General features: G+C 54.7%; 1 protein-coding gene across 1 annotated transcript in view; it reads right to left on the bottom strand.

The window, feature by feature from the left end:
• HCK (HCK proto-oncogene, Src family tyrosine kinase) overlaps nucleotides 1–19313 on the bottom strand; it is a 43352-nt gene that overhangs the window by 7755 nt on the left and 16284 nt on the right. The window contains exons 3-10 of the mRNA XM_062204008.1: nucleotides 19146–19188; nucleotides 18734–18833; nucleotides 17885–17983; nucleotides 15021–15124; nucleotides 11811–11960; nucleotides 11343–11495; nucleotides 9997–10176; nucleotides 7430–7506 (exon numbers count right to left, since the gene is read on the bottom strand). Of these exons, the coding sequence (XP_062059992.1) occupies nucleotides 7430–7506; nucleotides 9997–10176; nucleotides 11343–11495; nucleotides 11811–11960; nucleotides 15021–15124; nucleotides 17885–17983; nucleotides 18734–18833; nucleotides 19146–19188 (906 nt within the window). The remainder of the gene's footprint in view (nucleotides 1–7429; nucleotides 7507–9996; nucleotides 10177–11342; nucleotides 11496–11810; nucleotides 11961–15020; nucleotides 15125–17884; nucleotides 17984–18733; nucleotides 18834–19145; nucleotides 19189–19313) is intronic.

Genomic DNA, 19313 nt, shown 5'->3' with positions numbered 1-19313 from the left:
TTCAAAGACACACACACACACAGGGAAAAAGCAACAGAAACCTTCACACACACACACACACGGAAAAAGCAACAGAAACCTTCACACACACACACACACACAGGGAAAAAGCAACAGAAACCTCACACACACACACACACACGCACCACACCAGCACGCTGTGAAGAGCTGTTATTCCCAATCCTCTTTCTCAGGACAACCTAGGCTGATGCCATCCTCTACTGTATCTCTTTACATTTTCTTCATCCTTAAGTCTGGGCAGGAAAAATTCGTTTACTCATTCAACAAAAGCAAGAAGTGTTCCGTGAGCAGGTGGTGAGCCAGGGAAAGCCCTCACAGGTAGCAGTAAGTTCCAGAAAGAGAAGACAGAGCATATGGCAGTACACAAAGTGTATAGGGCTATTTGGGTGGTCAGGGAAGGGCTGCTTTGAGGAGGTAAAATTTTCTGAGTCTGCTATATGGACTGCTTCCCATGTTAGAGCCTTCAGTCCTTTTTAATTCTATCTATGATTATTACCAGACACTTAGTCCTATTTGTATGAGTACTTTAACACAATCCTATCCATATGATCATTATAACACTTAAAATGCTATTTTTAACCACCCAACTAAAGGAGATTTGGGGTCCCATGGCAAGTTTTTAAGCTGTACCTGTAGAAGTAAGCCCGTAGGAATAAATGCAGAACCATACTGCTTTACAGTTGCAAACCTCATACATTTCACAATTACTACTTTAGGAACATGGTGATTCTTCCCACCATGCCTGCCCTCCCACCCACACTCCCACCCCTCTTCCTTCTCCCTCTCGTATTCTCACTCTTATTATTATTTTTTTTTTGACAGAGTTAGACAGTGAGAGAGAGAGAGAGAGAGAAAGGTCTTCCCTCTGTTGGTTCACCCCACAAATGGCCGACATTGGCGGCGCACTGAGCCAATCCAAAGCCAGGAGCCAGGTGCTTCTCCTGGTCTCCCATGCGGGTGCAGGGCCCAAGCACTTGGGCCATCCTCCACTGCCTTCCTGGGCCATAGCAGAGAGCTGGACTGGAAGAGGAGCAACCGGGACAGAATCCGGTGCCCCGACTGGGACTAGAACCCGGGGTGCCAGTGCTGCAGGCAGAGGATTAGCCTTGTGAGCCACGGTGCCAGCCATGTCTAAATTCTCACAAAAAATATATCATTCTTGGGTTCTTCTTTGAAGATAATTAAATTTCTCAAAAAAATGCTGTTAAAAAAAAAAGCAAAATTAACTTCAAGATGCAATGACATTGAGCAGTCCTTGTCTGGACTGTTGAGGAACAGTTTTGTTTCTCTCTTTTTCTTTCTCATACAAAGTATTGAACTTTGTATGTAGAATAGAGTTAACCTTCTGTGTATAAAGTTAGCTGAGGGGCTGGTGCCGTGGCATAGTGAGTAAAGCTGCTGCCTGTATTGCCTGCACCTCATATAGATGCCAGTTTGAGACCCGGCTGTTCCACTTTTGATCCAGCTATCTGCTATGGCCTGGGAAAGCAGTTGAAGATGGCCTAAGTCCTTGGGCCCCTGCAGCCGTGTGGGAGACCTGGAAGAAGCTCCTGGCTCCTGGCTTCGGATAGGCCCAGCGCCTGCCCTTGCAGCCATCTGGGGAGTGAACCAGTGGATGGAAGACCTCTCTCTCTCTAACTCTGCCTTTCCAATAAATAAATAAGTCTTTTTTTAATCTTTTTTTTGTTTGTTTTTGACAGGCAGAGTGGACAGAGAGAGAGAGAGAAAGAGAGAGAGAGAAAGGTCTTCCTTTACTGTTGGTTCACCCTCCAATGGCTGCTACGGCTGGTGCACCGCGCTGATCCGAAGCCAGGAGCCAGGTGCTTCTCCTGGTCTCCCATGGGGTGCAGGGCCCAAGCACTTGGGCCATCCTCCACTGCACTCCCGGGCCACAGCAGAGAGCTGGCCTGGAAGAGGGGCAACTGGGACAGAATCCAGTGCCCCAACCGGGACTAGAACCCGGTGTGCCGGTGCCACAGGCGGAGGATTAGCCTATTGAGCCATGGCACCGGCCAATAAATAAGTCTTTAAAGTTATTTGAAAATAGATGTTAGTAAAAAATAAGACTGGGAATAGGCAAGGGAAGAGGAAGAAGGGTGGGAGGGTGGGTACAGTGGGAAGAATTACTGTGTTCTTAAAGTTGTATTTGTGAAATGTATGCAAAAAATAAATAAATAAATCTTAAAAAAGAAGATGAAATTTCAGCAAAGTTTGGAATGATGATTATAGCAAGTATATTAAAATAAAAAGGCAGAGAAGATGTCAGGAGTCAGTGCCCAGGGGTAGGAATGAGCCCAGGAGCTCGCGAGACAGCCCAGAGGCCAGGGTGGCTGAGCGGAAGATGGGGAGAGCTGGTTGAGGGAGGCCATGAGTTACAAGCAACCTCGTAGGCAGGGACAGGAAGCTGGATTTTATTTTGAGTATAATGAGAAGATATGTGGGATCTTCAGCGAGTACGTGGAAAATACGTATCATGAACCACTATGCGTGGATTTCAAAATGCTTGCACCAAAGGCCACTTACTTTTTAACTCCGTTGTGCACTAAGGTTTTGGAGCACCCTCACGTTAGATGACTGAGTAGCCGTCTGCTGCCGTGGTGGGTTCCCACTGCGAGGGCCTGGGGGCCTCTGATGGCAACAGTCGGGTTTGTGTCTTAGAGACAGTTTTACTTACATGAGTCTGAGCTAAGGAGGTTCAAGATGAACCCTCCGATTCCCAGAAGGCGCTTCTTAGAGTCTGCAAACTCCTCTGGGCCCTCTGAGGCAGAAATTGTCAGATCTCGGTCTCACACAGGAGGGGACGCTGGTTCTGACCACACCACCAAGAAGATGCTGAATGTCACACTTGAACCGTCTCTAGATGCCTGCCTCTAGAATCCCTCGCGGCGGAGGACGGTAGCTGGGCTCAAGCTGAGGATGATTTAGGAGGGGTCGGGGTTCTGATCAGACCAGACCTTAGCAGCTGGTGCTAGGTGTGCGGCATGGTGCATTTGCAGGGAGTGGACAGCAGGGGGCACCCAAGGCCATTGGAACTGAGATCCAGACTTTTGAACATAAACTTCAAAGACTGATTTTATTTGGGGGGGTTAGAGGGAATGGAGAGCCTACTGGGGGGAGCGGAGGAAGGTGAGACAGTGTCTTGGTCTGAGGAGTGTGGGAAGATTACAAGGAGTCCTTAGATGAACAGTTATCAAAAGTTATTAAGTGCACGGCAGGTACAGCAGCTTATCGTGAGGTGACACTAAGGGGAAGTAACTTAGTTCTCAGCCCTATTTCACACATGAGAAAACTGAAATCAAAGAAACAAACAGTTGACCCCTGAGTGCACAGCTTGTAGGTTGCAGGGTCGGGTCTGGAACTCCAACAGCCCTACTCAGGGTCCACACACCTATCTTCTACTCCATCAGACCTTCCGGGCTTGCATTTTTTATGGTGTGGGCATGCAGGTGGTTTCATTTTTAGCACCCACTGGCGCTCCATGGGAGAGGTGCGACTGAGAGGCTGTAGAGGGTGATGGTTAAATGGCTCTGGAGTTGGACTGACTCAGCTTGAACCCCATAGCTCTGGGACCTCAAGCAAGCTACTGCACCCCTCTGTCCCTCTCTTGTCTTCTCTGTAAAGTGGGACAACTGTAGCACCTGCCTCCCTGGGCTCCTGCAAAGAGGAATCCTCTGCACCAAGGACATGGCATACACGTCAGTGGTGCCTCTCTGCTCCCGGTTCGAGAAAGTGGCACACAGAGAGGCTAAGCTACTGCTTGATGCTACACAGGCAGAGCTGGGATCAAACCCAAAACTCTGTGTGACTGCTAAGTCCATGTGCTTGCAGAGAGTCCTTCTCAAGGACTTGGTTTGTGAATGAATAATGGACGGGTTTACTGAGCTCAGGACTGGCCTACGAATGGGGGGTTGATAAGGTGTCCACCACGTGGGTGCCAGGAGGTCAAGCACTGGAGCTTGGATTTGTTTCCAAGAGCGTCAGAACATCGCAGAATCCGAGCTGGAAGGACTTGTAGGGACATTCCAGGCCAGGGCTTTTCTAACTGAATACTACTGATGCCTCAAGGTGGGGCAGCGCTGTGGCGCAGTGGGTCAACCCACTGCCAGTGATGCCCACACCCCACAGGACTGCCAGTTCAAGTCCCGGCTGCTCCACTTCCCATCCAGCTCCCTGCTGCTAATGCGCCTGGGAAAGCAGCTGGCCTGGCCCAGCCCTGACTGTTGCAGCCATTTGGAGAGTGAACCAGCAGATGGAAGATTCTGTGTGTGTGTGCGTGTGTGTGTCTCCTTCTCTTTTGTAAATACCTTTCAGATAAATATATAAATCTTTAAAATTTGGGGGTAGAGGGACAAAGAAAGGCCACAAACGAGGCTGCTGTGTCCTCTTCAATCAGAGCAGCTGTTGTGATCTATATATATATATATATATTTTTTTTTAATTTTTGACAGGCAGAGTGGACAGTGAGAGAGAGAGACAGAGAGAAAGGTCTTCCTTTTGCCGTTGGTTCACCCTCCAATGGCCGCCGCGGTAGCGCGCTGCGGCCGGCGCACCGCGCTGTTCCGATGGCAGGAGCCAGGTGCTTATCCTGGTCTCCCATGGGGTGCAGGGCCCAAGCACTTGGGCCATCCTCCACTGCACTCCCTGGCCACAGCAGAGAGCTGGCCTGGAAGAGGGGCAACCGGGACAGGATCGGTGCCCCGACCGGGACTAGAACCCAGTGTGCCGGCGCCGCAAGGCGGAGGATTAGCCTGTTGAGCCACGGCGCCGGCCGTGATCTATATTTTTATACATTTAGCTACGATATACAATTTCCTTTGACCAACAAAGTTGTTGCTAAACAAAGTTTTCAACTTTGGAAACCTGAGGCGTGGTCCAGTCCCCTCCTTTGATGAATGGGGAGACAGACTCAGAATAGGTCCCAGGTCTAATAGCGACAGGGCTGGGGCACTTCCACCCCCCACTGCACTCGTCTGCCTCTCTAGGACTGGAGGTGGGACTCAGGTCCCCAGGGAGCTCCTTGCTGTCCCTGGGCTCAGTCAACCTCTGCTTCTGGCTGTACCGAGGCCCAGAACCTCTTTCCCCACTCAGGTTTGTCTCCCCATATGTGAGATGGGGAGCGTGGTTCTTGCCCCAGAGCACAGCCCTGCCCAGCAAGGCTGCTGCTAGACCAGCGGCTGGAATTCAGAAGCAAGCCAGAGCACCAGGCCAGACGTCAGGGTCCCCTGGAGTGGAGATGCCAGGCCTTGGTTTCCGCTTGTCCCTGGCATGCCAGGCTCTGAAAGTAGCAGCTTTCGTTACCCACTGTGAGCAGTCTCTGGGCCTCTGGGATTTGCATATTGAAGGGAACTCTGCCCACCACAGCTCTGGAGGCCCAGCCTCAGGCCCCCCCAGCCGCAGGTGTCCCTTGCTCTCATCAGGCTGCAAACCGTTATCCCTTCACCCATGTCCCCCTCTAGGCCCAGCTGACCAGGACTGTTGGATGCGTGCACAGGCTGTGCCTCCTGCGTGGAACACCCTTCTCATTCCTCCTCATCTGCCGAATTCTACTCAGCCTTCAGGGCTCAGCCCAGGGGCTACCTCTTCTGGGAAGCCTTCTCTGATTGCTCCTGGACCAGGATAAAAGTTCCAGCTGTTGGCCGGCACACGGCTCACTAGGCTAATCCTCCTGCAGCACCAGCACCCGGGGTTCTAGTCTCGGTTGGGGCGTCGGTTCTGTCCTGGTTGCTCCTCTTCCAGTCCAGCTCTCTGCTGTGGCCCAGGAAGGCAATGGAGGATGGCCCAGGTCCTTGGGCCCTGCACCCGCATGGGAGACCAGGAAGAAGCCCCTGGCTCCTGGCTTTGGATTGGCACGGTGTGCCAGCAGCGGCGGCCATTTGTGGGGTGAACCAACGGAGGGAAGACCTTTCTCTCTCTCTCTCTCTCTCTCTCTCTCTCTCACTGTCTAACTCTGCCTGTCAAAAAAAAAAAAAAAAAAGTTCCAGCTGTGTACTCCCAGAAACACCCCTGTCCTCCCTGTTTTCATCCAAATAGGAGAGATACTGAGGAAGACAAAAGTGGAAAACAGGCTGAGAGGAGCTGCAGGCAGTGAGTGGAAAATGGGAAGAAAATGGGTTTTAAAGAAGCATTTCTGTGACTTCTGTACTATGTTCTTCAGAGGTTTCTGTGCTCTTTTAAAAACAAAATTTTCATCTACTTGAAAGAGAGAGAAAGAGTGAGCAAGCCAGAGGGAGAGAGAGAAATAGAGAGAAAGAGAGAGAGGTCTTCTGTCCACTGATTTACTCCCCACATGCCTGCAACAGCTGGGCCCGGGCCCGAGCAAAGCCGGAAGCCCAGAACTCCATCTGGGTCTCCCACTTGGGTGGCAGGGGCCCAGGCACTGCCGTCATCTGCTGCCGCCCATGATGCATTAGCAGGAACTTGGATTGGAAGCAGAGCAACTGGGACTTGACCTGCTAATCCCATGTGACGGCTTGGCCTGCCTCACAGAATGCCCACCCCTCTTCTGACTCTGAGCCCAGGCCGCCTGGGTCCTGGCTGTCTAAGAGACTCAGGTGTTGAACACCCGTCTGTCCACCAGGACAGTCACTTCCATGACAGCAATGTTTCCCACTTCATACATGGCTGTATTCCCCGTCATTAGTGCAGCAATTTAGAGGCTCACTAGCCCTGTGTCCCCACCTGTACTTAGCTCTATACCTCAATTTCCTAGTCTGTAAAATGGGGTCATGATTACCCGGCTATGGCCAGGCTGTAATATTGGGTGCAATGAGCCATCTGACTGGGCATGGCCGCGTGACTTGATTTGCCCAAAAGGACGCCAGCTAGCGTGATGCAGGCTGAGACTTCGGCCCGCTCTTCCTGGAGCCTCATCACTCTGCTCTAAAGTCTGTTTGGTCAGGCTACTTTCCCCCATTTTATTTGTACGCTTCCACTCACTGGTTCACTTCCCAAGTGCCTCCAACAGCCTAGGCTGGGCTAGATGGAAGCCAGGAGCCCAGAATTCAGCCTGGGCCTCCCCTGTGGGTGTCAGGAACCCAGTTACTTGGGCATCATGTGCTGCCCCCCAGAGCGTACAACAGGAAGCTGGAATTGGGAAAGGAGCCAGGACTTGAACCCCGGCATGTGATACGGATGCGGCCACCTTAACTGCTGGGCCGACTGCCCGCCCTTGGTTGGACACCTGTGTGATGAGAGGCTACGTGGACAGACACCCAGAGGGTGACAGGTCATCCGGGACACTCCAGTGAGGATTGAACAAGTTGGTGCCTACAGGGTTTGTGCAAAGGTGTGCGTTCACACTGGGCTCCCCGTGAGCACTGCTAGTGTTACAGTACGAGGCCAGGCCCTGCCTCTGGGCTTCGGGGCTGAAGGCCTGTGCCCCTCCCCCCACTTCCTCATCGGCTCTCACCTGGGCTGCAAAGTCAATGAGCTTCGGCAGGGGCTGCTGGCTGCCATCTCCACTCTTCAGGAAGTCCAGCAGGCTTCCTGCAGGGGGAGGGGGGAGGATTACTACTTTTTTCTTGAAGAGGAAGAAGAAAGATTTTATTTATTTGAAATGTAGAGTGACAGAGAGGGGAGAGAGAGAGAGAGAGAGAGAGAGAGAGAGAGAGAGAGAGAGAGAGAATATCTTTCACCCGTTGGTTCACTCCCCAAATGGCTGCAGCAGCCAGGGCTGAGCCACTGAAGCCAGGAGCTGGGAACTCCACTTGGGTTTCCCCTGTGGGTGACAGGGTCTCAGCTCCTTGCCCCATCACCTGCTGCCTCCCGGGGTCTGTCAGCGGGAGGCTGGGCTGGCAACGGAGTAGCTGGGACTCGATCCAGGCCTCTGATACGGGATGTTACAAGCAGCAGCTCAGCCCACTGCATCACAACACCAGGCGCACACTCCTGCTCTTACTGCTTCCGTCTGTGGTTAAAGTTTTTCGTAGCAACAGGTTTAATGAAAGTGTCTGTTAGGACTGGCCTTTGGCACAGCAGTTAAAACCCTGACTGGGACTTCTGCATTCTACATCGGAGTGTGGGTTCGAGTCCCAGCTCTGCTCCTCATTCCAGCTTCCTGCTAACATGCAAGCTGGGAGGCAGAAGGTGATGGCTCAAATACTTGGGTCCTGGCTGCCCACATGGGAGACCCGAACTGAGAGAGAGAAAGAGAGAGAGAGAGAGAGAGAGATTCCATCTGCTGGTTCACTTCCCAGATGGCTGCAACAACCAGAGCTGGGCCGATTTGAAACCAGGAGCCAGGAGCTTATTCCAGGTCTCCCGTGTGGGTGCAGGTAGTTGGGCCATCTTCCACCGCTTTCCCAGGTGCATTAGCATTAGCAGGGAGCTGAACCAGAAGTGAAGCAGCCAGGACACAAACTGGCACCCATATGCGATGCCTGTGCTGCAGGCCGGGGCTTTAACCTGCTGAGCCATAGCCCCAGCCCCTTGAGGGTCTTTATTTAAAATGAGTTTTTGATCACCAGAGGGGTTCTTTGATTGGACAGCCTGTGAGCCTGAGGACCGGGGCCATAGCTTAAAAGGCTGACAAAATTGTATACTGTTGGGGTAAAGCCACCGCCTGCAATGCTGGCATCACATATGGGTGCCGGTTCGAGTCCTGGTTGCTGTGACCTAGGAAAGCAGTAGAAGATGGCTGCACTCACATAGGAGACCCAGGAGAAGCTCCTGGCTCCTGGCTTCTGATCAGCACAGCTCTGGCCGTGGTGGCCAATTGGGGAGTGAACCAGAGGATAGAAGGCCTCTCTCTCTCTCTTTCTGCCTCTCCTTCTCTCTCTGTGTAACTCTGACTTTGAAATAAATCTTTTAAAAAAATTGTATACTGTTGGCTCTCCTAAGCCACAGATGGAAAATAGTTTTAAGGGGCCAGTGCTGTGGCCCTTGAAGCTGCCTGCAGTGCCAGTACCCCATATGGGCACCGGTTCTAGTCCAAGCTGCTCCATTTTCAATCCAGCTCTCTGCTGTGGCCTGGGAAAGCAGTAGAAGATGACTCAAGTCCTTGGGCCCCTGCACCCACATGGGAGACCTGGAGGAAGCTCCTGGCTCCTGGCTTCCGATCTGGCCATTGCGGTCATCTGGGGAGTGAACCAGCAGATGCAAGACTCTCTCTCTCTCTCTCTTCTCTCTTCTCTCTCTCTCTCTCTCTCTCTCTCTCTGTAACTCTGACTTTCACATAAATAAAATAAATCTTTAAAAAGAAAGTTGTTTTAAAAGCTGCATCTGTACTGAACACGTGAAGACTTTTCTCCCGGTCATAATTCCCTAACCAACCCGGGGTAGCAACTCCTCACCTAGATGGCATGTCCATTGTGTTAGGTATTACAGGTCATCCAGAGATGGCTCAAGTGTGCAGAGGGACGTGTGTGAGTCATGAGCAGGTGGATCCCACATCCTTGTGTGTGCGGGATGTGAGCCCCTGAGGGTTTTGGTCCCCACAGGGGTGTCCCTGGTGTTCAAACACAGGGCAGCTGCATTTGGAAGGTGCAGAAAAGCTTTGAGATTTCAAATCACACTGAATGAGGCTGTGTGAGATATTTCTGTTTATCTGAAAATGGGCAGGAGTTTAAAACAGTGGTGAACGTGGAGGGGGCGCCTAAAACCATCCCTGGGCTGGGCTGAATTGTGGCGATGGGGGAGGGGGGACCTGGACCTGCTGCCTTGGCGACTTTCCCAGAGCACTGGTGCACCCAGGGATGGTGGCTGCGGAGGAAGAGAGTCACCCCTGGCCACAAAAGTGCCCGTGCCCCGGGAGGAGCCTGGAGGCCTCTCCCCTCATCGTCCAGAGGGGCCCCTTCCCCTGGGGGCCCCAGTACTCCCTGCCCCTCAGGGCCGATGGCCTGGTTTCACTCCATGCAGCAGAGTCAAATGCTCACTGGGTCCTCATCAGAAAAGCCTCCGGCCACGCTGGGGGCATCTCGAAGGCACCGCTGAGCCTGCAGCGGGCCAGCCCCCAGCCCCAGCCCCCAGCCGCAGCACCTTTGGCCATGAACTCCGTGATGATGTAGATGGGCTCCTGGGTGACCACCGCGTGCAGCTTCACCAGCTTGTCGTGCTGCAGAGTTTTCATCAGGTTGGCCTCTGCCAGGAAGGCCTCCACCGACATGCTCCCCGGCTTCATGGTCTTCACTGCCACCTTGGTGTGCTTGTTGTAGGTGGCTGGAGGGGGCAGGGAGCAGGTAAAGGGGGTCAGAGCCCAATGGTCTCCTCCCACAGCCCTGGAAGGTCCTGCTGCAGACCCACCTCCTCCAGGAAGCCTTCCTTGCCCACCTCAGTCTTAGAGAGGGAAGGGCGGGATGGGCTTTGGCTTGGACAGATGTGGTTGAGAGGCTGGTTCACAGCTTCCTAGCTGCGTGCACTTGGGCAAGTTCACCTTTCTGAGCCCTGCGCTCTTTATCTACGTAGTGGAGATGATGAGCACTCCCTGAGAGGGGCTGTTGCCAGATCTAAAAATGACCTCAAAACACCGCTTAAGTCAGCCCTCCACTCACTTTGATTTTTTAAGGGCGAGGTAGGTAGATGAAGAGGTGAAAAAGCGGGCAAAGCCAGGTCTTGTCGGACCTTACGGGGCACAGTGAGTTTGCGTTATGTCAAGAGCAGCATGAAGATCAAGGTGGCTGCAGCTTGGCTCAGCCCCACCTGCTGCAGGCACTCGAGGAGCGAGCCAATGCATGGGAGAGCTCGCTCACTCTCTCTCTCTCAATTAGATAAAATGTTAACGCATGAGTTTCAAGCTTACTTTATGAGGCCAAACTGTGTGTCCCCAGAAGCAATGTCTTCATTCCCATATGGGCCCAGTGGAGTATTAACCCAGAGGGGAGCCCCAGGCCCAAACCAGCCACTGTATCTGTCCCACAACCCTGGGAAGCAGATACCACTGTTCCTAAGAGATTAGGGGACAGAGAGTGGGTGTGGACAGTGCCTTCCTGGTGCCCACAATGTCCTAGCACAGTGCTGGCCCGTGGTAGGGGCTCAGAGGAGCTTGTCCACCAGCTGCCAGCATTGAGTTCACCTGGAGGCCTCCAAGCCGCTGTTGCCCACTCTGTATTTGCATCATTCCCAGAGGCCTCTGGTTAGCTGCACCCCCAGCAGGTGGACGGTTCCAACGCCGTGTGCGGGACAGGATTCCTCATCTGAGACTCCAGCTTCCCAGAGGAGGTTCTGACGCCAGCCGGGCTGACCTCAAAGGCCAATCAGAGTCTACACCAGGTGGTTTGCTACCGGATGCCTCCGTGGCTAGTCTCAGATGGCCCCTTCTGCCCTGCGCAGCCTTCCACAGCACCACAGCCCCTCCCTCCCCTCCCGCTCTGGCCCTGGGTCCTTACCCATCCAGACCTCCCCAAACTGCCCAGCTCCAAGCTTCTTCTCCAGCTTGAGGGAGTCCCGCGGGATTTCCCAGGCGTCTTTCTCCCATGGCTTCTGCGGCTTTGCGGCCACGCAGGGCACTGACAGCTGCTGGCAGAGCCCGTCTCTCCCCTCTGCAACAGAGTCCCCGGTCAGCTGAGGGCAGCGAGCTCTGAGCCAGACAGAGCCCCCGCCCACCACCCCTGGCCAAAGCTGCCCAGTCTGGTCCCCCACATCTGTCACTGTTCCCTGATTGCCACCATCAGGGCCAGTTCCAAGAGAGCAGAGCATCACGGGAGGCGGCCTCTGCCTCTGGCTGCCTCCCCACTCCCGGGGAAGCCATTCATTCAGGGAGGGTTGGGAAGAGCTCAGCAGGCCTCGTGGCCACGGGGCGCCGGGATCCCGAGAGCCAGGCCCACGGCGTGGGGATGTGGCTGGGCCGCACTCACTCTGGTAGTGGGCCACCAGCTCCTGCAGGGTGCTGAAGGTGCTCCGCGGGGAGACGTAGAAGCCCCCGCTGTCCAGGGTGCGGATCTTGTAGTGCTTCACCGTGTCCCCTTGCTGCGGGTCGTAGTCTCGCACGGACAAGGAGTAGCTCCCTGCAGCGGACCGGGAGAAGCCCTTCATAGTGGCACCTGAGAGGCCCACCGTCTCGCCTGAGCTCAACACCCTCCCCCGACATCCCAGGCGGCTACGGCCACCGCCATCTGGGGACCCAGGCAAGAGCGCAGGAAGTAGGAGTGGCTGGGGAGTTGGGCTCCTGGGTTCTCATCTGGGTCCACCTATGAGATTCCGGGCACGTGACTACGTCCCTTCTCTGCCCAGTTTCCTCAGCTGTAACGTGGGAGTAGGTATTATCACGCCTCCACACCCATCACACTGCCTGGTCATCAAAGAGGTAATCAAAAGAATGGAAGGTCATTGGGACATAGCTACAAGGTAACTGTTAGCTGTCATCACCATCTTTTTCATTATTATTATGAACATCATCATCTACCACCTATTGATCCATCATGTGTCTATCATCTATCACCATCATCTAAGAGACAGCCAAGATACCACACAAGTTAGGTAAAAAGTCAGACTATTCAGAAACAAATAGAAACACAAGCAACAACAAATCCAATCCAGTTACTGAAATGTGGACGTGCTGTGGCCAGCTGCGTAACAGTCCTCCAAGACTGTTCCGTGCCCTAACCCACAGAACCGAGACTGTGTTAGCTCCCATGGTCAAGGGGACTGTGAGATGGGATGAAGGATCTGGAGGTGGGAGCCTATCCTGAACCTAACCTTTATTGGAAGCAGCAAGGTCAAAGTCAGTGATAGCAGATGTGAAGCCGGAAACAAGGGTTGTGGGAATAACCGGAAGGGGGCACAGGCCAAGGTGTGCAGGTGGCCTCTGGGGGCTGCAAAGACAAGGGATGGATTCTCTCCCGAAGCCTCCAGTAGGAAGCAGCCCTGCCGACTCCTCGACTTGAGCCTGTGAGGTCAGGCCGCTGAGCTCTGCCGCTGTGAAATCACAAACATAGGCCGTCTGACTCCATTGAGCCAGTGGCGACAGCAACCCAGTGCACTTGCTACCACCCAGACCAGCAGCACGTGGGTCTGTCCGCCTGGGACCACGGCCTTGCTGTGTGCCAGCCGTGTGTCCTTGGGCGAGTTACTAGCCTCTGTCCCTCAGTTTCGGCCACTGTACTAGCAGATGTCCCTGGCTTTGGGAGAGGTTTAAAGCCAGGCACGGTCCTAGCACCCTGCACAAATGAACAATGAGTGAATAGTATTAATATTTACCGTAATGAATTATAGTTGTAGGAAATAGGTTGCTTATATACAATGACTTGCCTCATGAAGTAGAGGCTTTAGAATGTAACTACTCTCATTTTTTTTTTTTTTTGACAGGCAGAGTGGACAGTGAGAGAGAGACAGAGAGAAAGGTCTTCCTTTTCTGTTGGTTCACCCTCCAATGGCTGCCGCGGTAGGCGCGCTGCGGCCGGCGCACCGCGCTGATCCGATGGCAGGAGCCAGGTGCTTCTTCTGGTCTCCCATGGGGTGCAGGACCCAAGAACCTGGGCTATCCTCCATTGCACTCCCTGGCCACAGCAGAGAGCTGGCCTGGAAGGGGGCAACCGGGACAGGATCGGTGCCCCGACCGGGACTAGAACCCGGTGTGCCGGCGCCGCAAGGCGGAGGATTAGCCTAGTGAGCCGCGGCGCCGGCCACTACCCTCATTTTCTAGACAAGGGAACCGAGGGGCAGAGAGGTGAGTAGTTCACCTGTAGCCCAGGCAGCTGGCTCCAGGGCCCCCTTTGCCACTGAGCCCTGGTCCAGGAGAGGCTGGGTCGGGGGTGAGGCAGAATCTGGGAAGCAGCAGGATGGCATGCAGGGACCTGACGCAACAGCGAGTGCTGTGAAATCGGCCACACCTGCCGCCACGGAGGGCCACGGAGGCGGACCAGGGCCCCTCCCGCCCTGCAGGGTTGCAGTGGTTTCTTTGGTTTCTCCATCACAGTGTCCAGGCTGCCCCAGTGCTGGGCTGTGCGTGGCTTCCCCTTTTGTCGCATTTCTTTTCCCCAGGGGCTTGTTGGGTGGGAGGAAGTAAAGGCTGAGCATTCGCCGACCTGCGACACTCGCTGTGAGCAGCATCATCCTGGCCACACGCAGGCTTTGCCAGGTCGGACGGCTGGGGTCCAAAGAGGCCTTTAGTCAACCTCCCCCAGACCGTGCGCTTCAAGGTGTCGGGAAGTCAGACTTTGTACAACGTCCCTGTTTTGTCTGCATCCAAACATCTCGGCACAGGGGCGCTCTGCCTGTGAGGTCAGAAGCCCACTGATGCCCACCGCTCGGTACAGCAGGCCTCAGCCGACACCCGGGTGCACTGTGCTCTTCTCAGGCCCTGCTCTTGCCTCCCGTGCAACCACTCAGCATGAAGCCACCTGGGAGTTCCAGGAAGCGTCCCCTGGCTGCCAAGTCTCCAGAAGCCTCCCACCCAGGAGCGCTTTAGGCAGAGTCCCACAGGCGGCTGCCATGTGGGTCTCCTCCTGCAGCCTCACCCCGCCCCGTGTCCTCAGGGAGGGAGGGAGGAAGCAGGAGGCTGGACAAGAGCTATGGTGATGAGCCGGCGCTGTGGCTCAATAGGCTAATCCTCCGCCTATGGCGCCGGCACACCAGGTTCTAGTCCTGGTCAGGGTGCTGGATTCTGTCCCGGTTGCTACTCTTCCAGGCCAGCTCTCTGCTGTGGCCAGGGAGTGCAGTGGAGGATGGCCCAAGTGCTTGGGCCCTGCACCCGCATGGGAGACCAGGAGAAGCACCTGGCTCCTGCCTTTGGATCAGCGCGGTGCACCGGCCGCGGCGGCCATTGGAGGGTGAACCAACGGCAAAGGAAGACCTTTCTCTCTGTCTCTCTCTCTCTCACTGTCCACTCTGCCTGTCAAAAAAATAAATAAATACAATAAAATAAAGAGCTATGGCGATGGGTCTTTTTTAAAAACACAAGCAGTCCAGGGACTGCTTCCGTTAACCAGAACAGCTACAGGAGCTGGGAAGGACCATGCCAGGCACAGAATGTCAGGGCGGCGAGGGCAGGAGCCTGCTGGAGTTGTTAGCCTTCTCCGGGTGGGAGGGGGTGGGAGGGGGCAGAGGGGGCGGGCGGGTGCTGTCACCTTTGGTGGTCTCGCTGTCCCGGATCATGAAGGAGCCCAGCATGTTGCCGGCAGCCAGGAGGTGGCGCTCTGCATCCTTGCGGCTGATGCCCTTGAAGAACCACCTGGGGGCAAGCACAGGCATTAACTTGGGGTGCCGAGGGCTGGGCAGCTGCACGGGGCACTGGGGGCCCGGCTTCCCGAGGCATCACTTGACTCCGAGTGACTGGGGAAGACAGCCACTCTTTACCTATCGAAACAGATGTAGCAGAGGCACATCCAGTCGGCTGAGACTGAAACCTACACAGATTGAGGGGCAGGGCTCTCCTTGAGACGAACAGCACAGCAAGGTGCCACTCAGGTTGAGCAGTAGGGAGACAGGCAGGAAGAGATGGAGGTCTCAACACATGGCCATAAACTTGCTGCCAGAAGGCTCCATCTCAGGGCCTTGGAGTTCCCTGGGAGTGCAGGCCTGGGCTCCGTTAGCCTCACAATCGATTTTCTGCACACACAGACTCAAAGAAAAAGCCGGCATGAATTTCAGCTAAAATGCAAGATTGCAAAGAAATTTAAACTTGGGAGTGAGGGTGGTGGGCATTTGGTGCAGCTGTGAGGTCACTGCCTAGGTTGCTCGCATCAGAGTGCCTGGTTCACATCTCAGCTCCGCTTCCGATCTGGCTTCTGGCCAGTGTGCGCCCTGGGAGGAGGCAGAAGGTGACGGCTCAAGCAGCTGGGTCTCTGCCCCCCATGGGGGAGACCAGGACTGAGTTCCAGGTTTCTTCAGCTCCTGGCTGCTGCAGGTATCTGGGGAGTGAGTCAGCAGATGGAAGGTCTCTCTCTCTCTCTCTCTCTCTCTCTCTCTCTCTCTCTCTGCCTGCCTCTCTGTCTTCAAATAAAACTAAAATAAATTAATAAAAAATTAAAAAGAATTTAATGCTTGGACACCTTTTTTAAAAAAAGATTTATTTATGTATCTAAAAAGCAGAGCTACAGAGAGGCAGAGAGAGAGAGAGAGAGAAAGCCTTTCATCTGCTGGTTCACTCCCCAATTGGCTGCAATGGCTGGAGCTGTGCTGATCTGAAGCCAGGAGCCAGGAGCTTCTTCCAGGTCTCCCATGCAGGTACAGGGGCCCAAGGGCTTGGGCCATCCTCCACTGCTTTCCCAGGCCGTGGCAGAGAGCCAGATCGGAAGTGGAGCAGCTGGGACTCGAACTGGCACCCATATGGGATGCCAGCGCTGTAGATCGTGGCTTTACTTGCTACACCATAGTGCCAGCCCCTCCTGGAAACTTTAGTTTGTTCTTTCTGGATGTATGTCAGCCTGCTGTGTGACTGAGCAAGTCGCTTGCTCTCCAGAGGCCTGATTTCCTCTGTGATCAAACGGAGACAAACACAGCTACTACCCATCAAGATCTCGTTAATCCATTCAACAATAGGGAATTGTCACCATTGTTATTCCCATTGTATAGATGAGGGAGCTGAGAACAGAGAGGACAAGTAACCTGCTTGGAGCCACACAGCTGGGAAGTCGGAGGATTCAAGTTTAGGTAGGCTAACTTCGGAGCCCAAGCTCAACCACGGGGCTGTGGTGCACACCTGCCGCCCTCGGTTTCGTGTTGTCAGGTGATCCCTGCTCTGGTAAAGTCCGCGTGTGAAAGGCACACAATAGTACTTCGGGAAGTTTGTGGATGGGCCTGCTCTGGCCTAGTGGAGATGCACAGTAGACTCCCATGTTCACGTCAGACCCGAGTGCCTGGGTTTGACTTCTGGCACTGGCTCCTGACTCCAGCTTTCTGCTGATTGGATTCTGGGAGGCAGCGGCGAAGGCTCATGTATGTAGCCAGGTACCTGTCACCCATGTGGGAAACCTGGGTTCAGTTCTCCGCACCTGGCTTTGGTCTGGCCCTGTTAACCAGAGGATGGGAGCTTGCTCTCTGTCCCACTCTCGCCCACTCTCTCTCTATTTCCCTCAAATCAATCAATCACAATTTAAAAACTGAATTTAAAAATTTGTGGAAAGATGGAATTAAAATATAAACTTATTTTGGTGCAAAAAATTTGAAATCCATGCATAGTTTTCCTGGAATACACCTTTTCCATAAACTTTTTGAAGACCCCTCAGCTAGGAACAACTGTGCCCCTGGAAATCCCACCCCTAGGAAATAGATCATCCCATGCGCCTAGCACAGGGAAGAGACAACGTGCACACAAGGAGCACAAGACCAGGAGTGGCTGACGCGAGGACCAGCACAGGTGCAGCGTGGGAGAGCTGCACAGAGGTGCGAGGCAGTGTGGACAGTGCTCACCACGTGTACAAACTTGAACTTCTTGTACAAGTATACAGCACTTGGGGGCTCTAGAAACTGGTCGCTTCTGGGGAGGGGAAGTGGCCAGTTGGGGACAGGCTGGGAGGAAGACTTCTGCTCCTCAGCCTACGTCCTTCTATGCCACTCCTATTTAGGAACACTTGGAAGTATTTTCTATTTCTTAGGGTGGGAGGCAGGGCGATTCCATCCCACCCTGATCCCCGAGGCCCCAGCTGCCCGCCCCAGAAGCCAGCCTGCTAGCTGCTTCTTGATGCAGACCCAAGGAGCTGTGTGTGCATCGCGAGGACTGACGTGTGTGTTTAGGTCAGCCACTGCCAGGATGAGGGCCTGGGCCAGCGGCCTCTCCCGAGGACTCATTAGAAACACACGTTCTCAAGCAGGCAGCAGCACCGGAAACCAGCGCCTTGACCAGCTCTCCAGTGATGCTGACGCCTGCTCCAGTGTGAGAACCACCCGTTGGGTTAGGAAGAGTGTCCCAGACAGTGTGTGCAAAGGTCCTGAGGCGGGAACAAGGCTGGCTTTGCTCACGCTTCTGGAAGGCAGGAAGTGCACTACTTACTCCTCCGTCTCCAGAGAGTTAATGCGGGCCACGTAGTTGCTCGGGATGTAGCCCTCTTTCTGGGTGGCGAGGGATCGAGCCTTCCACCACTCCCCAGACCTGAGGGATGGGAAGAAGAGACGGGGTCAGGGACCAAAGGGCCCTCTCCAGTTCCATAGCCTGGGCCCAGAAAACCACCTATGCCCAGGAAGCCATTAGGTGAGGGGCAGGGCCAAGACTTTCCCAGCCCCAGTGTGCCCCACGACCGGGGGCAGGGTCTCAGCAGCAGCCCCCTCTGCACACCAGAGGGTCTGCGCTCAAGCCCTGGCCCTGATCTCCCAGTCCCATCCTCTGTACTTGCAGCTCTGGCCCTACCAGCCAAACCAAGGCAGGACCCTGTGCCCGTGGGAGACCTGTGGTTCAGCTCAGGCCCAGAGTAGGAGCGGGGTGAGGGGGCTCACCAGGCATGGCCACTCCCGTTCTTGGGCCCCAGTGCTCTTGGACACGAAACCCAAGGATGGTGAGGGCTGTGGGAGACTGGAGGTGGCACACTCAGAGATCCCAGGGTGTCTGACTGCACAGCCACTTTGATATCGCCCGGCTCGCAGGCACACCTGCAGCATGACCATGGAGCCCTTGGGAAGGCATCCCGGGGATGCGCGTTCACTCTTCCTCCCTGCCTGGACGCACCCCTGGTACGCACACCCAGCAGACCTTTCCTCCTGCAGTCTCACTGGGTTCTTGTTGGTCATCAACACCCAGAGTAAGACAGCCGGTCCACCAGGTTCCCCACTGAAGTGCAAGAGGGAGTGTAGTGGAGCCCTGGAGGTGGCTGTGTCCTGGTGATGGGGGGTGGGGGGTGGGACTCACTCCTCCAGGACCATGAGCTGGTCTCCCTTCTGGAAGCTGAGGTCTTCACGGTGAATGGCCTCGTAGCCAAACAAGGCAACCACGATGATGTCCTCAGAACCTGGTGGCAAGGGACACACATAGGATGGTGAGCCCACAGCGTCCCAGCCCCTGGCACCCAGCTCGGGACCCACTGGTACACGGACACAGAAGGCTTCCCCGTGCTCGGCGTGAGGGTGGAGTTGAGAGTTAACTGTGTTTTGTTCATGTGACTAAACCGTGTTATAGGCACACAGTAGCCTGTGCAAAGCATGTTAGGGATAAATTAGGGGGTCTTCAGGGGTGGTTGTGACTGGGAGTTTGCTTCCGTCTCAGACCAAGAACTTGAGTGAACGCCCTGCAGCCGCATGGCTCCTGGGGCCTGGATACTCACCCTCTGCAAGTCCTGGGGGTTTGCCATGGCTGCTGCTGGACCCCTGTGGGGAAGAGAGGGGGCAGGGAATGAACGTGGCCACGTAAGAGGCCGTGGAAGGTCTCTGTTGACTAGGAAGCCCAGGGGCATCTTACACCAGTCCTGCACACCTCGGTGGGAGGTCCGCAG

The sequence above is a fragment of the Lepus europaeus genome, chromosome 10, assembly GCF_033115175.1.
Source record: "Lepus europaeus isolate LE1 chromosome 10, mLepTim1.pri, whole genome shotgun sequence".
Lineage (NCBI taxonomy): Eukaryota > Metazoa > Chordata > Mammalia > Lagomorpha > Leporidae > Lepus > Lepus europaeus.
Note: the sequence above shows the minus strand (reverse complement) of the source record. Positions and strands in the feature narration are given on the sequence as shown.